At 44.9% G+C, this 25,476-nt stretch overlaps 3 protein-coding genes across 3 annotated transcripts; all 3 read right to left on the reverse strand.

The window, feature by feature from the left end:
* Positions 1-841: 841 nt before the first annotated feature.
* Positions 842-11,022, reverse strand: LOC131288747 (liprin-alpha-1). The gene is made up of 19 exons (XM_058317920.1): positions 10,639-11,022; positions 10,346-10,447; positions 9,909-10,073; positions 9,233-9,307; positions 9,081-9,152; positions 8,626-8,997; positions 8,414-8,551; positions 7,804-8,154; positions 7,356-7,726; positions 7,093-7,276; positions 6,614-6,703; positions 5,126-5,322; positions 4,873-4,923; positions 2,561-2,771; positions 2,304-2,473; positions 1,912-2,222; positions 1,517-1,836; positions 1,306-1,422; positions 842-1,217 (listed from the first exon to the last, which is right to left on the reverse strand). The coding sequence occupies exons 1-19, from the start codon at positions 10,885-10,887 to the stop codon at positions 1,131-1,133; spliced, it is 3,633 nt and encodes a 1,210-aa protein (XP_058173903.1). The 5' UTR covers positions 10,888-11,022; the 3' UTR covers positions 842-1,130.
* A 1,846-nt stretch (positions 11,023-12,868) lies between these two features.
* On the reverse strand, positions 12,869-13,593 carry LOC131284141 (diuretic hormone class 2). Its single transcript, XM_058312994.1, has 4 exons — positions 13,475-13,593; positions 13,292-13,399; positions 13,178-13,221; positions 12,869-13,105 (listed from the first exon to the last, which is right to left on the reverse strand). Exons 1-4 carry the CDS (start codon positions 13,591-13,593, stop codon positions 13,011-13,013), a joined length of 366 nt encoding a protein of 121 aa, XP_058168977.1. The 3' UTR covers positions 12,869-13,010.
* A 1,466-nt stretch (positions 13,594-15,059) lies between these two features.
* LOC131288833 (SERPINE1 mRNA-binding protein 1-like) lies at positions 15,060-18,819 on the reverse strand. The gene has a single exon (XM_058318011.1). The coding sequence runs from the start codon at positions 18,182-18,184 to the stop codon at positions 16,688-16,690; it is 1,497 nt and encodes a 498-aa protein (XP_058173994.1). The 5' UTR covers positions 18,185-18,819; the 3' UTR covers positions 15,060-16,687.
* Between the last annotated feature and the right edge of the window lie 6,657 nt (positions 18,820-25,476).

Genomic DNA, 25,476 nt, shown 5'->3' on the forward strand with positions numbered 1-25,476 from the left:
GGGAGCTAGGGGGAATAAAATCAACGCAAGTAAATAATTGTAAACGCACGCAATACCCTCTAAGCTGGCTTGTAAGTTATCGAACACAGATGCATTGCATTTTGTATTTCTTGTTGGTTTCTTGGTAGCTTTTTTGTTTTTGTTTTGCTTCCACTTTTCGTCCTGTTTCACGTCGGTTTATAAGTATATCTTTACAACAGCGGTAGTTTTTGTTCCTTGCAGTTTTACCTCAAACATCCTCTACTTCTCTTCTTCTTCTTCTTCTAGCAGTGTTATGGCTTGTCCTTCTAGTTCCCTCCCTGGCTGTGTTTGTATAAGCGATGCAGCTTTGCCATTTGGCCTTACATCTCCCTCAGCATGTACAATAGCTTCTCCATACTGTCTCTATTATCCTGTTTTCTGTAGGTTTTTTTTTTTACTTATACTTTTGTTTTGCGTTTTCACCGGCCAGCTCTGTCAGTGATGCGAACGATCGCCTTAAAATTATGACAATGTTGTATTAGATATTCCTTTGCCCACGTGTTTGCGCCTTGTTGGCCGGTGACCCTAACACACATCGATGCGTATTTGTTCCTTCTGCCTCACATATGTATATATAATATATATATTATTTCCCTCTATTATATATCTACCCCATGCTTTTTCCCCATATCCCGGGCTCAGCTTAGAATCTGCTTCCTCTTTTCCCTACTAAATCGCTCTAATGCTGCTGGTATGTATCTTTGTTGTTTTTCCATATTCGATTTTACCTTGCATTTTCTTGTAGTTTTTTCTGCTTTATTTGCGTTTATTATTCCCATAAAATACTTTGTTTTTTCCGTTTTAGCTGTGCTGTGTCATTTGCTTTCTCCCTGCTGTTGGTGATCCTTCAACACTCTTCTTCCAGCTCTTTCTTCTAGTCCCATTGCAAACCTATTTCATTTTGCAGCGATCTGCCTATTATTGGTAAGTATTATCGTTATATTATTAATATTAGTATTATTATTTTCATTATTTATAATAATAATGCTATATTATTATCAATATTTGTTATTATTATTATTAATATTATTATTACTTCAGTAATAGTAAGATTATTTTAAATGTTATCATACTTATTATCCATTTAGACTAGGATGACTAGGATTATGTCAAGATTTGATTGATTCCCGATCCGTGCGCCGTTCGGTGGACAGCTCGAGTAGTTTGTTAAATTCCGATCCTAAAATTTGTCTGGCCTATGGAAGAGAGACAGAACGGGATTAACATGCGTTCCGTGGGTAACGCAGTCCGATTAGGATAGCGTCACGTGGTCAGCTTGCTTACCTGTGTGTTTTGTGTTGGAATTTGGAGGGCTAGGGCCATCGAGTTTGCATCGAAACTTTCGTCCAACGCTATCAATGCCCCATGTATACCGGATTCTAGCAGGTTGTTTGCGTACTCCTGAAAAGAGACGATCAATAGAGAGAGGGAGAGGGAGAGAGATATGCGTTAATTGTGCCTTGCAGATGGTCGCGTATGACGTTGGTTGACTCACCTTCAGCCCAACGCTCTGCACCCAGCGCATGGTGCGATCATTCGTCCACACCAAAACATCACTGAGGTTGTTTTCCGACGCCTTCCGTCGCTCCTCCAGGGCCGAGCGGTCGTAGTTAAGTCGCTTTAGGCAGGAGATCCCAAACTGTAGGCTGGTCCGATGGAAGCTGTCCACCATCTTCAGCTGGCCACGGAGATCCTTCTTGTTGAGGTGATCCAGCATGCGAGCGTCCACTAGACACTCCATAAATGTGGTACGGTATTGAGGTAGACCCAAGCTAGGCAACCAGTAGTTTCCTATCCACTCGTGGTTCATATCGCCTACAAAAGGAGAAAAAAATGGTTCAATAAAAAACTGGTTCAACACGCTACTGCCGAGGTTCACTTTTGCAGTACCGAACGCTAGCGTTGTTCGCGTGGTTTGCGGTGCCGATGGTGACGTGAGCGACACCATTTCCTGTATGGCAAGACGGAGCTTTAGCCGGTGCAGCGGATTGCTGATGCCAATCTCGCGCTGTATCTCCGTGTCGCTGAGCGCACTCATAATGGCACCGGATTTCACGTTGGCCCGACACGCCGCCACGTACCAGGCCGGCATGCCAACCCACAGCTCGAGCCAGGCCACGATCGTCGGCCCATTCCAGAGGGCGAAAGGTGTTCCGGCTTTCATTGCTTCGCCCAGTAGATCGTGTCGATAATCGTGTTCCCTGTGGGTGGACGTCAAGATAAACAGAAATATAAAAATAAATTGCCCAACACAACACACTGCCAAAGCGATCGATGCATACTTTTTCTTTTGCCTCGTGTAATCGATCGGATTCGACTTGCCCGGTGGTTTGTAACCGGATACGCTAATGTTATCGTACGTGGAATCGATGTCGCTGATCAACGAGAGCCCGCTCATCGACATCATACTGGTTGAGCCGTCTGGCATTGAGGAATCTTTTACACCCTTTACCTAAAAACAAAACAACAAACAAAGAGAAATCATTAACACCGCTAATCCATGCACTTCGTTTCGAGTTTTTCTTTTCCAATTCATTACCTTTTCCTTTTTGCTAAAGAACCGTCCCAGGCTGGACTTGATGCCCTTCTTTTTCTGGGCCGCGGAAACCGAGTCGCCTCCCCGGCTGGCAGTTGGCGTTTGCAGTGAACTCAGCGAGCTAACCATACTTAAATGCTTTAGCGACTCCTGGCTTCCGTGGCGCGAGTTAAGCGGCGACATGCCATAGTTGTTGCTCGGTACAAAGTGGTTCCTGCAAAACGGATCGGAATGTCGGAAAACCGCCATTGAAGATGGATTAGTTTCGGTAGATGGTAACACGTCACTCAACAAATATCGCCCAATCAATAAATGCTACGCCGGACAAGCACAACTGCACACTGCCATTGAAACGCTACAACGCCTTTACCAGGATTGATAGTACTCTTTGAACTTTACCGATAGCCTTTGCCATCGTTAAGTAATAGAATAAATCACCATCAAGTAAAACCTTTCTCTACCTAGCGTTTCTACTTAATACTAGCGGGTAGCCATATTCATCCAGCCAAAGTTCATCTTAAATATGGTAGAATGAATGTGGATGATATTTTTCTAGCACTAATAGCCTCTAGGGGAGCGAGTTTTCACAACCTTTTTATACACATGTTTTGACACAAAATGAAGTATGAGCAATATGTTGAGTAGTGGCGGAATGCTACAACGTCCACATTAAACGTCGAGCCAACGTGCCGAATGGAATGAGACATTCGTGAAAGGGGCGCATATGAAAGGCATATCCGATAGACGGAAGAAATGTAGTGGACTTACGTCGTACTCCAGACCACTTTCTCTGTGTCTCATTTTTTTCCCCCTGCATACCTATCTCCCGGTTAAAATGAACAGGGCACGCGGTCAGCTGCTGCTATCCTGTATGAAACAAAGGGATCTCCCAGAAGGAGAAGAAAAAAGAAAAAAAACACCAACCACCCTTCCTATCATCGCTACTAAATGCCGAAACTTCCGAAGTTGAGCCATTGGACAACGAGTGTATAATACTTGGTGGTATATTTCCTTACAAATCGATCTTTTTTCGTTTTGCACAACTAAACCCTAAAAATATTCAAACACGTACAAAGAGCTGTATTGATACCAAAAATCACATCACATTCAACAATGTACAGTCGAACCGGCATATGATGCGAAATCGGTTGCAAGAGTTCCACAACGAACCTACGAATAATAAATCCTCAAAATACATCTTATTTTTGACAAGCTTTAGTCTATGCAAGTCAGCGCTTGGTATTATTCGAATGGCGCCTTGATGGTGCCTTCTAAAGGCAGAGATGATCAGTCTCATACTTTGTCTTTATCGTACGTCTCCTTAACGTACTTGCAGAGTAATGCAAACCCAGGACAACAAATTTTCACCGCGTCACACGTACGAATCAGACATCGTGCTATGATGCAGGATGCCAAACCTTCGATCCGTCAGTGCGAACGGAGAGTTATTTATGATAATCATCGAATCGTTGGCGGTACCGATTAACGGCATGTTGGAAATAAGCCGCGGAACCGCGGAACCCGTCGACGCCGTCACCTCCCGTCTCAGATTCAAACGCATGATCGAGCGCGTAGGTTGAACGAGCCGGGCCTCCGAGGCTACCACGTGATGGGATGGGAATCGTCGACCAACGCTACTAGTAGTACCAGCAACTCGACCATTACTGCCGATGTTTCCTCCCGCGAGTGGATGCCTTCGGGTTGAGGGGGCACGTTTCCAATCGAAAAGATTTACGTTCTGCAATTGCTCCTGCAGCGTGTGGAAAGGACGCTGCTGGGGTAGCAGATTATCTCCTGCCTGCCGCCGGAGCAGCGCCACCGACGGATGCGGCGGCGTGGGTGCATGCATTCTGCGTTGCACCGGAAAAGATGTCGAGGAAATTGCATTGGTGGACGACGGTGGAAAGGAGTTCCGGAACGAGCTATAGTACGGATGATTGTGCGGATAGTAATGTTGTCCCGGCACTGCCGTAGGTGCCCGTCGTCTAAGTTTCGCGCGGTACGCCGGCAAACGGCCGATGACCGACGGAAGCGGTACGGGTAAGGATTGATGAAGATGACGATGATGATGAAGATGATGATGATGAGGGAACTGCTGTTGGCGGATCTGATGTGCGGCGGTTTGAAGGTAGCGGTGACGCTGTTGGTGACTGTATGGCGAATTGGCCAACAACCTAGACACGTTCTGAAAGCGCTCCATACGAGTATGTAGCATGGCACTGGACAGCGTACTGTTGTAGCGATTCGGTTTAGCAACGTGCTCATGCGACCGCGTGGGCGGAAACACGGATGGGAACAACTTAAATGATAATGACCTGGATTCGCCCGGAAACTCCGACCCGTGGACGGACACTCCCTGTGATCGTCTGGATTTTTGGGAGTTTGTGCGGCGGTGGTTAAGAGAAGAGAAAGAGAATATATGTAGATATGAGCAAAAACAAGCACGGCTGCCGCAGACCAAATTCCGTCAGTTGCGTAAGGCGCAAACAACCCTCAAACAACATCACCTTCAAATAAACCGTTGACGCTTCCCATTACACCCCCGCTCTCCCTTCTCATCGCACTTACCGTTTCAGTTCCTCCTGACTCTGCGCTAGTGCAAGCGCAAAGCGTTCTAGGCGCATGGTGCGAGCCGTACCCGGTGAAATCGTTCCACCGGAACTGTTATCGCCACCCAGCATACCTCCTCCGGCGGACATGTCGTGCTCGGCGTTGACCATTTCGTCGTGCTGTTGCATTTCCGATTGAAGGTGAGCTAGTTGGACCTGAAATTGGGGTGGGGGGAGGGGAGAGCGAACAATTAGCATTCAGCCGACGCTAAAATTTGAAACACCTACAAAACACAAACTACACCAAATTCAAACCCATGACATTCACAAGATAAAAAACAAAATAGATCCGTAAATGGTTGCAATTTACACCAATTGGGGCCATTGATGAAACAATTCTAAAGTGTAAATTTTGAAGCGCTCTGGTTTCTTCCTGAACAATAAAACAAACAACCAAATATGTCGAAACGGTTCGTAGTACTGGGCCCAATTTTTACTGACAAAAGCTCGAGAAAAAAGCAACACAAATGAAAATTCATACCAGGGTGAACCCCACCTACGGACGTCATTTCAACAACTGCACGATAAGCTGCTACTAGTAACATTTCTTCCCATTTTATCAAATTGAAATTGAAAAAAAAGTATAAAACATCGCATCATTCAGAACAATGCAAACAGAAGCGCCCAAACAGGGAATTTAGGTAAACCGAAATACCACAAATAAACTTAAAAGAAGCACAAATGTGTCGAAAAGGCCAATGTGAAAAAAGCACCGGGAATTAACACTATCGGGGCTCATCTTTTCATTTCATTTCGACTTTTCAACATTTTTGCCAAGTTTTGATTTCAGTTAGTTTTTCAACCCACGACGAATCCACTTTTTGAGGGGTTTTTTAACCCGTTTACTAAGATAACCGACTGCTTTGATAAACTTTCAGACAAATGTTCATTACCTATTAAAGATGTACATGTGACTTATTGTTCTATCTTCGCGATCTGCTCCTCATCACCCCACTTCACGCCAAAGCAAATTCCCTCGAGCAGAAAAGGATGAAAATTAGGAAAATGATAGGAAAAACACCATACCAAATCCTTCGGCGTCTTGGCGTAACCAACAATTTGATTGTTGAATGTTGTCGAAACAATCCACCAAATGTGAGATTTTCTGATAAGAATTATTTTACCACCATTTTCCCCCTTTTTCCAACCTTTTCCTATAATTATGCGTGAGGTGGAGCGCATAAAGTTTTTACAGATATCGGGGAAATGTGAACGACGAACACATTTAAAAGCAAGTAATGAGCATTTGCAAAAATAATAATCCAACTTTGCTAATTTTAGTTAGTGACCAAAGTAGTATCGAAATTGTGGAGGCCCGTTAGTGTTAACCACATCCCCGTTCCTTACGCCCAACCCCGGGCAACCGCTACTGCATTCCCTGTTCACTTCCAGCAAATAAGGCAAGTTCAATATTGTATGTGTGTCGTCATTTGCCGGAACCACTCACTTGGCTAGAGGGTAACGATTCGGACATCGGAACTTGATTCAAAGTGGTAACGTATTGGTGTAAATGCGCTGGCGACATCGACGCTGGCGCCTGTAACGATAAGACACAGACAGGAGGAAGAAGGTGTGTGGAGAGTAAAGATCAAAACCAATGTTCGAAAGCAGATGTATGAAGGAGGGAGGAATTATGCACAATGCTCCTTGATGTTTCCGAGACTTGGGCGCCAACAGCGGCTTCAAAGGATTTAGGGGAGAGGGGGAGGAACTACATTCCTAGTGTAAATCACGGAGGTTTAAATTTCGTTTGTAACTGTCACGTTTCTTCCGCAATTCCGATTGACCAACAGAAGTAGAGTTTTGTAAAAGAATAACAACAAAAAATGTGGCGAAAGGAGCAAAGATAACCAATCGTCTCCCTAAACCAAACCAAACCGAAACAAACAATTGGGAATAAAGGTTCCCAAGAGCGGCTCTACGCACCGTATGATACTTTTGTAGATAGTCCCGGTTGGGACTGTTCGGCGTGCTGCTTCCACTCAGTGGAGGACTCTGACGATCCATCGAACGACCCCGCGCGAGCAGATTCATATGCTCGAGGCTGCCTACGCGAGATTCCAGCTCTTCTGCTCGCGCTTCCGTCGACTGTTTTTCCTCCTGTATTAATCTGCATTTAGGAGCGGAAAAAATATTGGTTAAAAAGGAAAAGGTCGCATGAAAAGCAGGGGGCAAAGGGTAATATTTACCGTATCTCATTATTGATCGCATCGAGCTGCTCCTGCAGCATGATGGCCAGCGTTTGTGCGTCGGTGTGCCCGGTCGGCGAAATGATATCGCCCGTGCCGAACAGATTGTCCGCCTCGTCCGCTCCCTCGAGGACGCCACTGTCAAATACTTGTGCATTGCTCATGTGCTGCAGCTTATTCCAGTCCTGCTCGGCCATCGACCGGTTGAAGTGTTCCTCCTCCAGCGTCGACTTGTTGCGCCGTAAGCTGTGCGTGCTGAACGTGGCCGAGCCGCTTCGCGAGAACCCACTGTTGCCTCCCGCGTTGCTGACGGCATTCGGAGATAAGCTTCGGGTAAGTGCTTCCGTTTGCTGGATATTGTACGCGATTTCCTACGTTCAGAATCATGAACCCATGAGTTAGAGAATGCGGTCTAAAGTGGGAAGAAGTAAAACCCAATCAAACAAACCTGCTGCAGCAGACGGCGCTTGAACGTTTCCATCTCGAGCCGGTTTTTGGCGATCTCCTTGAGCATGTCCGACTTCTCCTGGCACAACTCCTCCGCGTACTTGCGCGCCTTATCGAGCTCCTGCGAAAGTGTGTTCTTTTCCTCCAGGGCCGTCATGCGCTCCTTAAGGTGCACCTGCAGCCGATCGTTCGATTCGGCCAGCAGTTTATCGACGGTCGACGATAGGCGCTGATTGTGCTCCTCGTTCATTTTCAGTCTTTGATTCAGGCGCATCACTTCGGCATTCTTCTCCTCCACGTTGTTCTCCAGGCGCGTGATTCTGTCCTCCGCCGAACCGTGCCGCTCCTGTGCCTGTGTGGAACAAGTGCGAAACAAAATGGGGTGGAAGAGAAAAGCACACACACACATGATCAGGGCCAGTAACCGTGAGAGAAAATGTTCACAAAACAAAAATCATAGGAACGGATGTTTCATGCGACTTTCATGCGAGTTTTCAAAAAAAAAACGATAAACACACATATCACGAGGAGGAGATAGAAATGAATCCGTTGTTGTAGAAAACCGGGGTTAAGAAAATTTTGACGCGCCCTTCCGGTTAGATGTAGCCTACCTTATTGCCTACCTGTGTTAGGGCTTCCATGCGCGCCTTCAACTGTTCCTCCATTTCGGGCAGCTTGGAGAACTGCGCCAGCTTTTGCTCCGACAATTCCAGCTTCTCCTGTATGGCCGCTATTTTACCCTCTTGCAGCTGTGGAATGGAAACGGTCAAATTTAAAGTTCCATGGCACTAAGGAGCAACGAAAAAAGGCAGATTTAACCTACCTTCAGCTGGGCTTCCTTGTGACGCAATTCCTGTTCCAGCTTCTCATTCAGGTCGTGCAGGGAGGTTGACTCACGCTGCGCGTTCAGATAGCGCTTCTCGAGCGTGGCAATGCGTTCCTCCTGGTCCTCCTTCTGGGCCACGTTTTCACGCAGGTCGCGCTGCAGCTTGACGCACGCCTCCTGCGACTTGGTGTACTCCTTCTGCAGCTTGCACATATTATCCTCCATCTCGTTGATCTTGGTGTTCAGATCGGACACTCGCCGCTGCCACTGGGATAGCTCGGCCGTCTGCTTCTCGATGATCGTCTGCAGTTCGTGCGTTTTGGCACTGTAGTCGATCATCTCCCCGCCCTCACCATTCTTCAGGGTGTCCTGTTGCGATTGGGTTGGGAAATTACACGTGAGTTATTGCTCGATTTGCGCGTTTGATTTGAGTTCGCTTTTATCGGCCATACCTTCTTATCACTGCCGCTCTCCAGTGACGCGTCGGATTGGTTAGACAATACACCTGACTTATATTGCTGAAGCTGAATCGGAAAGAAAAAGCAGTCAAAGATCAGAACACAACATTGAATTTTGGTTAGCGAATCAATGCAAAAAACCATACCTCATCTTTGGTTTGATTGAGTTCTTCTTCCAGCTCATTGTTCTTTTCTAGTGATATCCGGAGCCTCTCGCGAACCTACAATGTGATTGGAAAATGATCATTTACGAAGAAGCATTAGGCATCGGTGTCCATCACATTTGTGATTCCCTAATTCTGACGAAAACATAGTAACCATTGTAGTGTAGTTTTGGAGAGTTATTAAAAAAAAAAACAAAATAAAATCGCACATCATTAGGAATATTGGATGAATTAATCATGCGTTTTATAAACACAACAGAAAACAAATTCGTTTCCGGTTATTTTCGATAAATTACTCATAAATTTGTTGATACTTTTCATTCAAATTATTTGTATAGTTTGGTGATAAGCAAGCAAGTAAAATGCCGCTAACAATCATGTCGTAGGCAGTTAAAAACACTCATTCAAACGCAAATAATGCACATTGACCAGTGCGTAAGCGGGTAGTACTCGACTACCTTAGCACAACACGCTTGATAACAGCCTGGATCACGTTCGTCATAAAACAAACAGATTATTACTCTCGTTTACCACTTTTGCACTACTGAGTGCCGTACCAGAGAAACGGTTGCACCGGGAAAAAGGGAAGGTGGGTGTTTTTGGGACAGATTGACGCGTGGGTTCGCAATCGTTGTGGTCGTTGATCGCGGTTCGTTACCTTCTCATCCAAAGCCTTATGGTGCTCGAACAAACTCTTGAGGGCCTTCAACACCTCCACCTCGCTGGACACGCCACTCTGGGAGGCCGCCTGCCGCTTCACGACCGTCATGCGTAGCGATCGCTCGTGTCGGGACACAAGACATTCGAGATGTTCCAACAGGAGCTATGTGCACATGGAATGGGAAGATAGTAAAACAACGTAGAGCAATATGAGTGGAAAGAGAACAACGCGCGCAACCTCCGTGCTGGATGCTGATTACGGTGTTGGTACGTTTGTGCGGATAGCGGGGTCAAGGGTTGAGAGTCTTTCCCGACATAAAATCGACAACACATTGGCGCCATCCCGGCGATGACCTCGGGGTGCATCGCCGCACATCTTGGCATCGGTCGCAAGCGGCAACATCAGCACCAACAGCAGCAGCAGTAGTAGCTTACCCTGGTATTATTCCTTTCCGCCTTCAGTTCTCCGATTTCCTCGTCGCGCTCCAGCAGCGTCTCGCGGGCTTGCGTTAGTTCTTTGGTTAGAGTCGAGAATTCCTATGCCAGGGCAAGAGAAATAAAAGCAACATATCAACATCCAATCGAACGTAACGATACAAACGCACGGAACGCAAGTGTGGGACGGTGCGAGCGTGGAGAAGAAAAAAAACTATATGCGTAGGCATAACCAGTCCTTCCAAAGGGCTTTCCATACATTGACCCCTTAGGAGGACCGGAGAAGCGCGCACCTGTGGCAAGTTGGCCGCAATCTGCCGCTGCAGACTGTCCCGTTCCTTCTCCACGTCCTGGATTTTCATCTCCATGTCCGCCATCCGCTGCTGGGTTTCGCGCAAGCTGTCCATCAGCTTGTCCCGCTCGTCCAGCATCGAGACCATCAGCTGCTCGAAGTTGGCATCCTCGCCGCTGAACTGCGACGACCGCTGGGAGATATTGTCCTCCGAGATGGTCGGCATCACGTCGCACATCATATTCCACATTTTGACTTATTTTTGCTTTCCTTCGGTGGCTCCCAAAACAAAATTTCTTCCGCCTTTTTTTTGCTTCAGCTTCGCCGTGAATTTTTTCCTTTTCACGGTACCCCAAGAAACTGCCTACACACTCACTCGCACTCTCTTTATCGCTCGCGCTCGCTTTTTCGCCTTTTCCTTCACTCCTCTGCTCGCTTTCGCAGTTTCTTTCTCTCTCGCTCGCCCGTGAACAGCAACACACGCAATACTGTGACCACTTTCGCTCTTTTTTCACTATTTATCAGTCAAGCAAAGCACGGGGTTCGCACGGATGGGTGAGGGGAAAACGTGTGTTGTAGGATGGATGGGCAGGTGCGGCGGGGATCGCACAGAATCTTCTTTTCGAGGTGTCACGCACAACACGGTCCACGGCGGCACCCCCCAAGGTACGGGACGAGGAAAACACGGGTCCTCGTACCCGGCGGAGCTCGTAAGTGACCAGCAGGAGACCTGCACCACCGTGCGGGGGTGGTGAGCCGTGGGACGAGGGGTTCGAGGGCACGATAACGAGATGACAGAATGCCACAATCGGATGAACGGCGGGGTAGCGGGTTCGTAGCGTAGCGGCAACAACGTCGACGACGGCGACCAGTCTCTCCCCGCTTTTGCGCCGCCGCCTGTTATTTGCCTTCGTTCGTTCGGATGCCGTTTTACTACCGCTACTACTACCGCACGGTACTGCTGCTACCTATGCTGCTGCGGCTGCACGGTTTTCACACTTCAATTTTCTTTCGACACAAATCAACGCCACATTTGCTGGCCATTATGTAATTTGGTGGCAGCCCTGCAACTATTTTACTACACTGCACTGCATTCACCACCGGGCCGGGTACATTCCGGTCTGGTGCGAACGACCGTCCAACGCAAGCACGATTGAAGATTTCAGTATCGTAAAATTCCTCCGTTCGTGGACACACCTTTCTTATTTTGTGTGTGTCGCCATTATGTTACTAGAGATGGAAGGTTGCAGCTGGATCTACCCTACAGGAGCTCTTCGATCCAATCCCAAACTCAGAACACTTAGCTGTTTACGTTTATCGTGTTAAAGGAAAAATGTAATCGACCCAAGAGCGAAGAGGATTTTGATATGCATTTGACCCGTTCGAATAAATGGGTTTTGGACTACATTCGATCTGACTTGGGATTTCAATCCGGGAGCGAATGAATCTGACATTTTCTCGCTCCGGCATCGTACAGGGTTTTGTATGTTCGAAGTCAACTGTTTGTTCAATCCGCCATGTTCGAAACGATTCACCGAGGTGTTTAATACCAAGATAACAGAAACCGGTCAATGTTCGAAACGATATGTTCGTAGCAACAAAATCAATTTATTCCTATTTTTTAATAGAAAATCAAATTTTCATGTGAATAAACTCATTCATTATACCTTAGCTTCTAGATTGACATACAAACCCATATTAATAAAGAACTGCAGAAGATGCCCCAATGGACATGCATTTTCAATGCAGGTCTGCTTTAAGCGATATTCAAATGTTAAAGAGCAATTAATTAATAGAACTGAAAATAGTTTAGAAACTGTAGTTATAGATCTTATAATAAGATCAATACGTGATCTACAATACATACAAAAAGTTAACAAGAACCGGCAACGCGTTTTGTATCCGCAAAGACTCTCGACGCGTCGTTACAAAAATCGATAGTTTGTCGCGGTCGACCATTTTTTTCGACTTGTTCCACATGTTGTTTACATTGTGTATGGAAGTTTGACATATTGCGGCGTTATCTCATGATATCCTCAATTTGAATAGGTTCGTTAAAAAATGGAAACTCAATTGCTTCTTACTTACCATTCTTTAATATGCAATTTTATAACCTTCTTCTCATTTTATTTTTTGTCATCAATTGCATAACAGTTAAACGCTTCGGGATAATACATCATTGATACATTTCTATCAAAACTGGCATTAATTTATTTAAACTCTACGTTCAACATTAGACAGAAGACAAAAAGCGGTTGTATTGCTCGAATTGATTGTGTTGTGAGGCTCATTTCGTCGGTTTTCCGTTACTCAATATTGCACTTATTCATGATAACATGACAGAAATCGTTAGGCTCGCTTCAGTGTTCCAATTTACAGCATGATTCCCTCAAACCTTCGTTTCCTCCCGGGGCCACCGGCAAAGTTGGCAACTGCCATTGCCATTCGATGCTTTGCTTCTTGTGCACCTGCGTACAAAACAAAATATTGTGTTAACGGGTATTGCTGGCTCTATTTATCTTCATGTATGCCTTAATTACCTGAATATCCGCGGGACAGCCCAAAGTCAACGGTTCGCTTAGAGCTGTGTCAAACAAGGAGTAAAAAATAGATTAGGTTATACACTTCCTTTGAAAGAAAAAATTCCACCATACTTTTCTAGCTCATCTTTAGCTCTCAGCATTGTATGGCCGTATCGTGCAATAAGATCTATTAGTACATCGTCTGGTTGCTCCTTCATCTCTTGTTTGTAGCCTCGGTAGCTGTGAAACGATAATAAAAATATATATTTAATAAGTAAAATAAATTATTACTTCTCAAGACAAAGCTAGCCAAACCTTAAAGCAGATGATGTGTCGATTGTAGTTGTGAAGACTAGAAGAAGAAATGTTATAGCCACGGCTGAGGCCCACGTTTCAGTTACCTTGCGAACTAAATAGCAAACGATAAATAACATAAATTTGAGGATATCATTCACGATTGGTATAAAAATGTTAATGAATCATTCAAAGTTCGGTTTTTACTCCTTTATATTGACGTAGATTCTTTTATTCATTCATGAAAGTGGTATGCACGAGTCCAACTGCTACTCTAGTTACAATTATAAAATTCTTTTTGAATATTCGAACATCTACACGTGCTTTCGAAATGTCATACATCAAAACTGGTAATAATCTACTGGCAACACTGTTGTGCTTTCAGACATCAAACGTGCCAATTGGTTGAAAATAGTTTCATACTAAAAGTAGAAAATATCCAGGACATGAAATTTGTGTATGAATATGAAACACAACTCAAAAATATACATTCTCGCAAAGGATAAGTTTAGGAAAATAATATTCACAAAATAGAAAATATTGGGCGCAGCACGGCCAAAGCGATACTCGAAACGTCTATTTTGCGCAATGCAACTTCACATCGCCCACGTGCACCGGCATCGTAAATATTTTTACGCAACTCATGCTGTGCAGTGCGAAATAAATGCAATCCAATGGGAACCACATAGGATATTACATAAATAATCCATTCGAAAACATAGAATACAACGAGGATGGCATGAAGAATGTGCTTTTATAGAGCAGCAAGTTCAATGTAGTTGATTTTTGGTTCTGTTCTGTATATGTTTAAAGACATACTCTTTATTCCTTCGTTCAATTTTAAAATTGCTTTGTAGAGAAGGTATGCATTCAAACCTTTAATGTCCTATCGCTCGACCATGAGTACATTGTTTCCAGTTTTCTACCATAGCAGCAAGTATAGATAATAATTTTGTGTAGGATGCCCATACGTTCGTAGGTCCACACTCGGATAAGAATTGATGTCAGTTGTTCATGAACAATTTGAACCATGCTTCACTTGTAGGCATAATGCACCCCTCCCCCCCCATGGCCGCACAGAAAACATTTCTTCAACTTTTTCGAGTACATAATACATGGTTTTGTGTTTGTGTTTTTATTGGTTTTATCGAACTATTAATGTTTGTGTTGCTTGAAATAGAATCAGTATAGATTAGGGTTTCACCTTTACTGAGCAACGTGCGTTAACAAAAACGCACTTTTTCTGCCTGGTAAATGCTATTGCTATTGCTCCGTAGTTGCTGATGATGCTATTCTCAATTTCGACGATGGGTCCTCCCATCTTCGAGTGATGCGGCCGGATACCGACACCCGTGCCTGCCGAACAACCGACTGGTAGGTAATGTACAACCCATTTTTGGTGGGAGGTTAATTTTTACAACGAACTCAACGCGTTGGGCCAAAAGAAGAGCTCAAACTCAACCCTAACGTGCAACCTCCTGCGTTGTAGTGTTTGCGACCCATCGGAATTCATTCAATCTTTTCCCTGTAAAGAAATTTTTATTACACATAAACAATGTTTTCGTTTACGTAGGGATTATTTTAGTACATAAGTGTTGCATGTTTGATTCTTCGTTCATTAAATAGGATTGCTAGCAGGCTTTTCTCACAAATCTTCCCCATAACCCACTGGGGCATTATTTCTTCCATGTTGTTCTGCGAACAACGAGAGTTCAAGATGAAAACATTCCTTGTAATCACCCAGCTCTTCTGCGATAAATGCAGACGGTCAATTTACCCAGTTACATTTCGCGTAATACGATGGTTTAAACCAAATGAAATAAGCATAGTCTTGGTTTCAGTTTGTTTTCAATAGTTCTGCTTTGTTCTCATTAACTCTCAAATTATTATCTTTTTCGTGATCAAACCTTCCGGGGTGTTGTTTGCGGTTTTCTTTCCTTATCTAACTTCCTGCTAGTAGTACTTCTACTTTGCTCATCTGCTTCCCCCGCCGTGGCTTATCATTTATTTACGTTTGCGTAAGTGGGTGAATAGTTGGTGATCGAAGTCAGCATCTCAATCAGCAGCAAATACACGCCTCATAGTTACGATTTCCTTGATTTGTTTTTTTTTCGATTTAATTATTTTTCTTTTTCAAGTAGTAAAACTCATTTGCAAACATCGGAACAGATTACAGAATAGTACGATTGATGTACAGGTTATTCTTAAGTTCGTAAGGAGCATAAATTCGGCGCTCCATAATGCGGTGAGAGGGACAGTTGAGAGGGGCTGGTGGATTGATGATATCGAAAACAACGAAAAGCTTTTTGTTAGTACGATGTTATTTAAAATAATAAGAATGATAATTGAAATAATCAGAAAAATATGAATTCTTGGGGCAGTAATACCGCATGAGGGCAGGAGAGGTGCATAACCATAATATTGCTGATGACGGGAGCGCCGCAAAAAGACAAAATAATGAATGATCCATCCACACATACACACGGGTATGCTTATTCCAAAAACTGTGACCACAGGGCATCTCATACGACAAAACTCTGCACGAGCAACGGAACTAAACGAACTTAGTATGTAGACCCTTCTCCGTTTCTTTGCTCCCCGAGAGCAACAGCGTTGAATTGAGAAAACAGATTAGAAGACTTTGTTTTTTTTGTTTGTTTTTGTAAGAAACGTATGGTTTGTTTTGGCTATAGGGTGATATTTATGTTTTTGTTTTCTCATGGCAAACTGCTTCCTTTACCGTATGTGCCAGAGAGTGTCTGACATAAGTAGCTAAAACTTATTCGAAGTAACTTGAATCTCCTACTGGTTACCTTGAAAACGGGAACACCTGGTTCCTTAATCTGTTGTTCGAAGAAAAGTACGAGCTTTCGAGCACTATTGCAACCCACTGTTTGTATGTCCTGTGTCTCTCGTAATGTGTTGTAAAGCACGTCATCGTGCACATTTGAAACATTTTCAAAACCTGCTCTCTGTACCACACCACCATTTGCTTGGTGCTCTTGATCAGATTATGCATAAGATTATTAATCAAAAAAAAGTTATCAAAGAAACGTGTGTTGCAATACATTTCTCCCTAGCGTGTATGTGTGTGTGTGTGCATAGTTTACTTAATCCTTCTCTAAATACTCGCTCGCTAGATTTTTCTTTGTGGCCGCTGCGACCCGACTGGACTTTGCATCCATGTGTATGGGGGGTGGGTGGTGTGTATTTATGCTTCACCACTTTCCACGCTTAACCTAGCGACGGGAAGGCATGCTCATCGTCCACCTTCGGGGCAGCTGGGGTGTTCTGCTGCTTGGAAGCGCGCGGGTTCGGTCTGCTGTACTTGTTCATGCCACCATCGTAGCTTCGCTCCGGACCGCCACCGGCGCCACCGAACGGTGGTCGATTGTTGCGCCGGATGTTGTCCCGCTGTGGCCGCTCCATGCCACCCTCATTCGTGCCGCCAGCGCCTCCATCTTGTTGATAGCCGTAGTCTCCTCCACCGCCGCCGCTTCGATAGTTGTCGCCGCCAAAGTCACCACCACGCCTTCCACCCGGTCCGTCGCGTCCCATTCCTCGGCCTCCACCCTTGCCGCCACGGCCGCCACGAGAACGTCCCAGTCCACCCCGACGGTTGTCATTGAAGTGGAACTCGATGTCCAGCACCTGCTTGCCCTTGCCACCGGCCGATGCCTTTTGAGTATCGTTGTTTTCGTCATCGTCCCCTTCCGCTGCTTCACCCTTGGCCGATTTCCTGTCCAGTGCCACCATCTTGTCCCACTGAGCCGAATCCTCGCCCTCGCCCGCCTTACGCAGATTGTACTGGGGCTTCAATCGAACCGCCGCCTTTTGTGCTTTCCATTCGTCCAGAGTCATTTCCTTGGCCTCTTCCTCAGCTTTGGCGATAGCAGCCGCGTCGGCAGCACCCTCGCCGTCGCCGTTGGCCACGTTGTTCGTGCGCTCCGGGTTGGTCTTCTCATCGGCGCTCGTATCGGCATCCTGTGGCTGGTATTCTTGGTCCAAGTTCGAGTACTCCTTAGCGTCCTGCTTCGAGCTGCCCCAGTTGTGCGACCCGGCACCGTCGCGCTTATCCACCGCCTTGATTCCGGTTTTGTTGGAGCCAGATTGACGGTCAAAATCGCGCTTACCGCGACCATCGAAGCGCTTCGGTCCACCGGCACCACCAGCACCACCACCATTCTGAGCGTACGGTTTTCGCTGTCCATCGCTGTCGTACTCACGGGGTTTGCGCGGATACTTATCATCATTGCCACCTCCGGGTGCTACCGTTCCGTTCTTGTTGTTCGGGCCTCGGGGGAACTTTGCACCGGCGGCAGCAGCAGCGCCGACTTTCTGATTCTCTTGGTTGCGGATGTTGTCCTTCTGCGTTTCCTTGATACCTCGTCGTTCCGTGCCGCGCTGATTATGTAAATTGCCGGTGCCGTTCGTCTGTGCTGCCGTTTTATCCGGGTGTCGATTTTCCGCTCCGCGCCCACCAGCCGACTTGTTTTCCTTCTCACCGCCCTTCGCGGTCGATTTCGCCTGTCCGGACGACGGTTGCTGGGGCTGAGCTCCAGCTGCTGCCGGGGTTCCGGCAGCGGAAGCGGCCGTATTAGCAGCTTGCTGCTTTTTCTGCTGCTTCTGTTTGTTCTTCAGAATGGACTCCATCGGATCGCCGGCATCGTCGTCGATGCAGAACAGATCGTAGCGGTTCGCCACATTGATTCCGTAGGAGGTGTTCTCCATCTCGCGTGCAACTTAGGATGGCGAAAGCGAAAAAACGCCGTCTCGGAAGCGGAAAAAGATTGCCGAAAGCAACTCACACGCACACACGCGCCCGACTAGGCTCGTGCTTCACAACCACACTCGTTCACGCGCACTGTGCTGCTGGTTTCAGCGAAACCGCGCCGTTTGACGGATAATTGTCGTTCGCACACGCGCTCGCGCTCCGACGAACAAACTTGCCAACCCTGTATGGTGGGCTGCGCTACTCTGTGGCAACGGTGGATGGACGGGCCTGGCTGTGTGGTTATTACCAACTGCGGCGTTTGCTCCTTGTCCCACCCGTTTCAATACACCATTTCCTTTTTCACACTCTCGTGCGCACACGGAACCCTAGGCAGGCGGCCAGGCACAAATCGATCCACGAGGTGTGCGACTTCTAGATTCGTTTTTCGATTCAAAAACGAACTATTGTTTCCATCTGTGGCTTTACAGGACGGTTTTCCAGCTAAGCACGATGCGTGTGTTTGATGCTGCGATGGTCCAGACGCGCTCGTACCGCGTTCCAGTAAATGTTGCGTTAAAATACACTTCTTTTCCCACACTTTTCGCAACCACACTTACTACAGTGCATTTTCCGTTCGCTAGGACGAACAAGATTTTCTTCACTGCGTTGACATAATTACTCTTCAACTGTCCTCTGCGGCGAACCACATGAAACGATCCCTCGGACAAGCGCATGGGTGTGGCCGTTCCTTTTTCAGAGCAAGGTGACTAGTGCTTTTGCCAAGGTGTATATACATCGACCAAACACGCTGCAATGGCATGACATACTTTATCCGAAAAATTAAACCCGTTTGATAACAGCAAAATAAAAGCTATGCACTAGTATCCAAATTATATTCTACATGCTTCGAAAGTGTATTTAAATTGTTCAGTCAGGTGAAAAACTATTTAAATAAATTTGTGTTTAAAAACGATTCACACAAGTCCGTTAAAATGGCGGAAGTGTCACATTTTAAAAATCAAGATTCACATGTACGGCCCGTTTCGTACCGTTCGCAAATTGTGATGTTTTTGTCGAAATTTAATAGCATATCACATTGCAGAATGAGTTATGCAATTTAACACACTGAAAGAAAAAAATTAATCTTCAATGAATCACTCCCAGCACGTACATGCACTCAACAAGAATTTCTAAAAATAGAGCCAGGAAATTGAACGATGCAGCATCCATTACCTATTTTTACCACCAAAAATATGTTGCATGATTCGAGCGCTTCAACGTGCAACTATCTTCGTTGATTTTTTTTATACAATTCCTATTTCTACAAATCTACAACGGGTGTCGAGTTTGTAGAATGGAGATATGGAAAAGAACGAGAAGTTCTCCACAAAATGTGCACATTTTTTGTTTAAGAACAAATGCAACAGGCGATTCAATATTCATGCTTATCGATCGATGGCAAAAATTTCATTTTCGTAACGAGATGTTTAAAAAAACGATTATACATTTGAATATACGATAATTATGCTTTAATGTTTGACATGATAATATTACTGAATGGGCATAAGCTCTATATATAGTCTAAATGAACATTGTTTATAAATTACTCCATATGTTGAAAAACATATGCGTTTTCATGAAGACAATCTTTAAAGCACTTTAAAGAAGATATGTGAACACCAACACAATAAGCCTTCGTTAGTGAACACGACCCCAGAGGCTGTTTTTTTCCATGACAAAAATGCTAGAAATTTTGTCATGTTTCACCCAGAGCACGGTTTTGCCTTTGCCTTTATATTTTCCCTTTCCTAACACGCATTCCACGTCGGGATCAGTCACATTGCTGCACAGCGGGCAAAAATAAGCAATACCCTTATCAAGAAACCACCGACAAGGAATGGCTGAAAACATATACGTTCGTACGTACGTGTTGCTCCCATCTCCTGGTTCCCTTTCGGGTTGTTATTACCCTTTCGGTAAAAGTATTAAAAAGAAAATAAGGACATGAGTTTTGTTTTAAAACCATTAGTCACACGTCTCCGTTGTCAGTCAGACTTTTATTATTCATTGTGGGTGTAAAGTACCCCGGATGTTTTTCTTTCATTAAGTACGACACCTGCACCACACTGAAGGCAAGGTAGGACACGATAACAAAATGAAGTAAGAAATCTCTAAGGGAAAAGTTAGCATGAAGTTGAATGTGAAGTAATTGAAAGATTTTTTTTTCTAATATGGTAGATTCCTTTTAGGACAACTCCGGTACATCAAAGGAAAGTCAACTGTAATAGCTTTTAAAAATTATGTTTTGCTTAGGAAATAGAAAATGAAGCTACTTCAATCAATATTCATGTCACTTTGTCACATAATGTTTTTGCTTTTCTTTTTTTCATTTATCTATAACAAGGCCTGTTAGGCCTGTTAAACTTTTCACCGTTTTACGACTTCAAATTTAACTTCAACGAAAATTAGCGTTTTCGTATTTCTTTGTATGCAAAAAGGTACTCTTATTTCACAAACAATTTATAAACAGTATAAGTCATCATAAAATATGATAAGAAACAGTGAAATAGTTACATTGCATGTTGATGACGCGTTGATACCGCCTCGTGCAGCCTAATAAGAGATTCACAGTACACCGATGGAGGTTGCTGGCCCTGTAATCAATCAAAATCCAAAAATCAAAGCACAATCCTGCAGTAGATCGCTCGCACACTTCCTGTATAACGCAGATCGTATCAGAAGCTGATGCAAATTCAGCATCTGACCGATCAAGTGCACAATAAGTGCTTGCTGTGATTTGCTTTGCACTACAAGCACTTCACCGTGCGCAAACACACACCCGCACACGCACATAGAGTTCTCACTCCTTCAAACGAAGAAGATCGTCTTGCCACTGTTCTCCGGGACGAAGCGATTCGAATTGGGTTTTTGTTCTTGTGCATTAAGCTTTTCATTTTTGTTTCAATCCGAATCTTTCGAATCCGTCTGCCATCGCCTGCAACAGGTCAACCCCCGGAGGCCAGTGGCCAAGAACCACGACACTGTTCTACCTGATGTTACACACCGTCGGAAACGGTACACTACACGGAGGCAATTTCCGCCCGCAGATCCTGCTGCAGGTTTTTGGTTCAGATTTTGTGTTGTGTTGTGTTTGCGCGGAAGCTAACCACGTGGTTGCACACTCTTAATACAACGGTGAATCATGGTAGGTGTACGCTCGGTCCCCTATATTTATAGTGCTCCGGGTAACCCGGGGCTCGGACCCGAGCTCGGGTTGGCAGGTGTTGACGGCGAGTACCGGTGGAGCGGCGTGGGAGGGGGGGAGTTGGCGATAGAGCCCGGTGGAGGAGAGCATAAAATCTACACAACTCTACAGGTAGTCCTTACCGCCGACATACCGCCGATCTCGCACACATTCCAAAAGCGGGCAGCAGTCTGCAGCAAAAGCAACAGTTCGGCGCTGGAACCGAAGCTACGGGTTTGCGTTGGGAAAAATGGGGAAGGATAGGAACTGAAGTGCGCCAAGAGGCTGGGCGCAGACAGGGTGACTGTTTGGGAAGCAATCTACACACAGATAAGGCTTTCCTCCTTTTTTCTTCCTTTTTATCGCGACCAGAGTTTGAGAGTTTGCGCAGAGACGGCCGTTTGCTGGCCGTACAATCCGATCACTTTCGGGTTGCTTCGATATATCGCTTGGACTGTTTTATTTATTTTTTTTTTTGCAGGACGATAAAAATCGTGGGGAAAGATGAATGAAACGGAGTGCAGAAGATCGGGAAAGAAAAAGAAGGCACGAGCCAGCGCACAAAAGGAGCAAAATATTTGAAAAAGGCCAGAAGGAAAGCTGTCCCCACAATTGGGTGTGAAAACAAGTTAGCAAAGGATGAGTGCGAAAGAAAGATGGGCACACAATGTGAGGATGTGCGGATGCTGGGAATGTTAAAAAAAGTCACATTGGAAAAAAATATATTCAGATGCATTATTTACTTCATGAAAATACGAGAAGCCGCCTCTCAACTGCACGAAATGCTTCGTCGCATATTTTATTTTCAAACATATAAATCGTATTCGTTGAACTTCCGCATTCTTCGCATGCTGTCTGTCCCGCTCTTACTCGCTGCAAGGTGATCAATATACTTCCTTGAGGACCATTGCCAAGCAGCTTCCCTCTGGGTTGCGTTAAGCGAATTAAAAGGAACAGGAAAAGGCGAAGGAGCCCACCAGGACGGAACACAACCGTGTACGCAAACAAACAGTGGCCACCGTTGGAACGCAATGTGGTTTCGTCCTGGCAAGACTGCATACCGGGCACCGATCCTTTCGCTCCTCACCCTGGCCTATGCTGAAGCCCTCGAGCATACTCCAGAGTGACCGTTACACTCGGTCGGAAAATGCAATCCCACACCACTGGAGTATGGTACTGTAACAAAAAAGAGTAAGGCTACGGCTAGGCCAGGCAACGTAGAAGTGGGGTAATGTTGCTCATTTAACCGGCAGGACTCCTACCCCTAAGTACATTTGTTTCATCCATTTTGTTCCATTTTCCCCTTTCGGTACATCTCGAGCCCTTCCTGAATCCAGCATCTTTGGCGTGGTTTCGGATAAGTAAGGGTAAAATAAATCGTAGAAATGCCCACACACCAGGGCACACAAACAAACGGACACAAACACGTGTGCCTTGCTGGAAACATGTTGAAAACTCACTGGCCTTGGGCCCTTCCGATATGGAGTAGTACCGTTTTCTCCGAATTCTTCTGTGCAGCAAAAGCACAGAAAAGGCACCGAGAGCGCTGGGATCGTTTCCCACGGTGGGAAGTAGGAGTGAAAATTTAATTTTCCCTCCATTACGGGGACAACCCAGCCAGAAGCTGTGTGCGATTTAGGGGAATTCCCAATTGAGGACAGGCTAAGCTGGTGGGGTGGGGGAAAGATATAGCGCTGGATGGCTTTGGGAAAAGTCAGTGAATTTTGTCGGCCCGATTTGAAGGCACACCGTCCATGAGCGTATGCGTCAGCGCGTGGAGACCTCGTAGAGATTTTGACGCACTTCCACCGAAAAGCGCACGGCAAGAGCATAGTGCAGGGCAAGGGAGGGAGCTGAGCGAATGCAAATGGAAGGAGACAGCATTAGCCCGACCGGTTCTCCGAAGACAGGACTGGACCGATTGTTCCTCGCCATTGAACAGTTCCATTTCGTTCGATTTTCTCCTAACGAAGATGGTTAACAGGGTAATATTTTTTCCCTATCAAACTCGGTTTGAAGACAACCCATTTTTTTAACGCAAGTTTGCATCCCTTGCGTTAAAAAAATGGGTTGTTTGTCGTTTAATGGCATTCCGGACATGCACTTGGTGTACGTCTCCTGTGTTGATGTTGATTCCTTACAGATGAATGGACTACTTTATGGAAAGCGGACTATCAATAATAGAACTTTTATTTTCTTCTATTTGAAATTGAATCTAATAGAATATTTGATTTCAAGTTTTAGTGATTTAGTGTTGATCATGTCATCTTTTTAACAAAACCAAATCTCTCTCTAATAAGAGATTTCTATTTTTTAGAAAGTAATAAAGTATTAAATATTTAAAGTGTTTCACTGAAAAACCTCTCACGTCTTGAAACGAATAAACGAATAAATAAGTGGTCGAATGGGATCCTGACCTGCCGAGGATTACCGGTTACCGTTAGCTGACCTTCTTGGGAGAGTTTTGCAATGTGCCTCAAGCTAATTATGCCACACTTATGACGCTGACCTTTGGTTATGTAGCAGGTAGCAGGGTGAATACGGTCCGTACCGATCGTCCTGTTCGAGTTAGTTTATTTTTGGTATTAGGGTTTGGAACAATATGGAAGAAACCATCATGCTGACGGAGTATTACGAAAACAAATATGTAACTCAATTTAAAAACAAATATACTCGTTACGCTTAATGCAAGCTTAAACCATTCAAACCCCTAGAGTTGCTCTTTCTAATGTATGAATACAAAATTCTACTGTTCGATATGATGTTGGCACGTATGTTTTTGAGCATTATATTTAGCTCAATTTACATTTACAACATACTAGGCGTCTCCATCGTTTGCTGGACCAGTTCAATCATGTCTTGTAAAATGAATAAAACATGGTAAAAGTGGTTGTTTAATTCAATTGATTCTATATTTATTCAGTTTTTAAAGTGCATTCATGAGATCCCCTTTTACTATTCTCTCCTTTGGCCAATCGAACAAAACATGTCTCATACAGCTAGTAACACTACATTGTTAATTCGAAATTGAACTGTCGACGATACGAGTTAAGAAAAATGTGTACACACTCATGTGTACCATCACATTACAAGGGCTCCAAAAGCAATACCATACAGATCAGTTTCCCTTAGTACATGAGTTCGAAATGCATTGAACGACCTAGCACCTCAATTTCCACCAGGCGGCTCCATCGGTAACTGCCTTAGCTAATACCACAAATGATTTGCGTGGCTACCACTCTCATTCTGTCTCCGTAATTTCTAAAATTCGTTACCATACACGTTTATAATACCAGTAAATCCAACATAGGGTCAATTCAGGAACTCAACAAAACATGTGCAGTAAATTCACACAAATTATAATAAATAGCCATTGAAGCGTGAAACATTTGATATTGGTAAGAAATAATTCGACGCAAATACATATTTAAAAACAGTTTTGAAATCGTAAAGGTACTGGACGTACGCCGGTTTGAAGTTGAATCTCAATCAATGGCAATTCTGGTTTAAGTTAAAGCTTAAATTAAAAAGTTTAAGTTGGTAGAAAAAATTAAAAAATTATAATCCATTAAAAATAGCAGCACAGTGTTGCTTTTGCAAATTCGCACTTGGCCTCACCAGCGATATCTATAGTCTATATACGAATCCCATCAGATAACGAGATGCTCCAGATAAGGTGAGGTGCGAAGGGCGAGCAAGATGAGGATTGGACGTTCCGAGCCAACGCCACCCGTGCAAGCATATGGTCATATTTACCAACCGTATCAATTTGACAAATTACCTAAAACGTACTCGAAGGAAATACGTCCTCCCCCGGTTCCGTCTCCACTGCAATACTGCCAAAGGGGACCATGGTTTCGGCCAGGGAAATATGATATGCAAACTTTACCGTTCCGTTTGCTCTTCCCCTACGCAGGGACATGGACAACCGTAACCTAGATAGGGGTTTTCGCCGCCCTCACTGGCTCTTCGACGGGACCGTTCGGGAAGATACTTTATGTTCCTGCCCGCCCCGCTCCAGGGTAACGCTGCAGCATCGTTATCATTTGTTGCGCGTGAAATAAA

This window comes from Anopheles ziemanni, chromosome 3 (assembly GCF_943734765.1).
Source record: "Anopheles ziemanni chromosome 3, idAnoZiCoDA_A2_x.2, whole genome shotgun sequence".
Taxonomy (NCBI): domain Eukaryota; kingdom Metazoa; phylum Arthropoda; class Insecta; order Diptera; family Culicidae; genus Anopheles; species Anopheles ziemanni.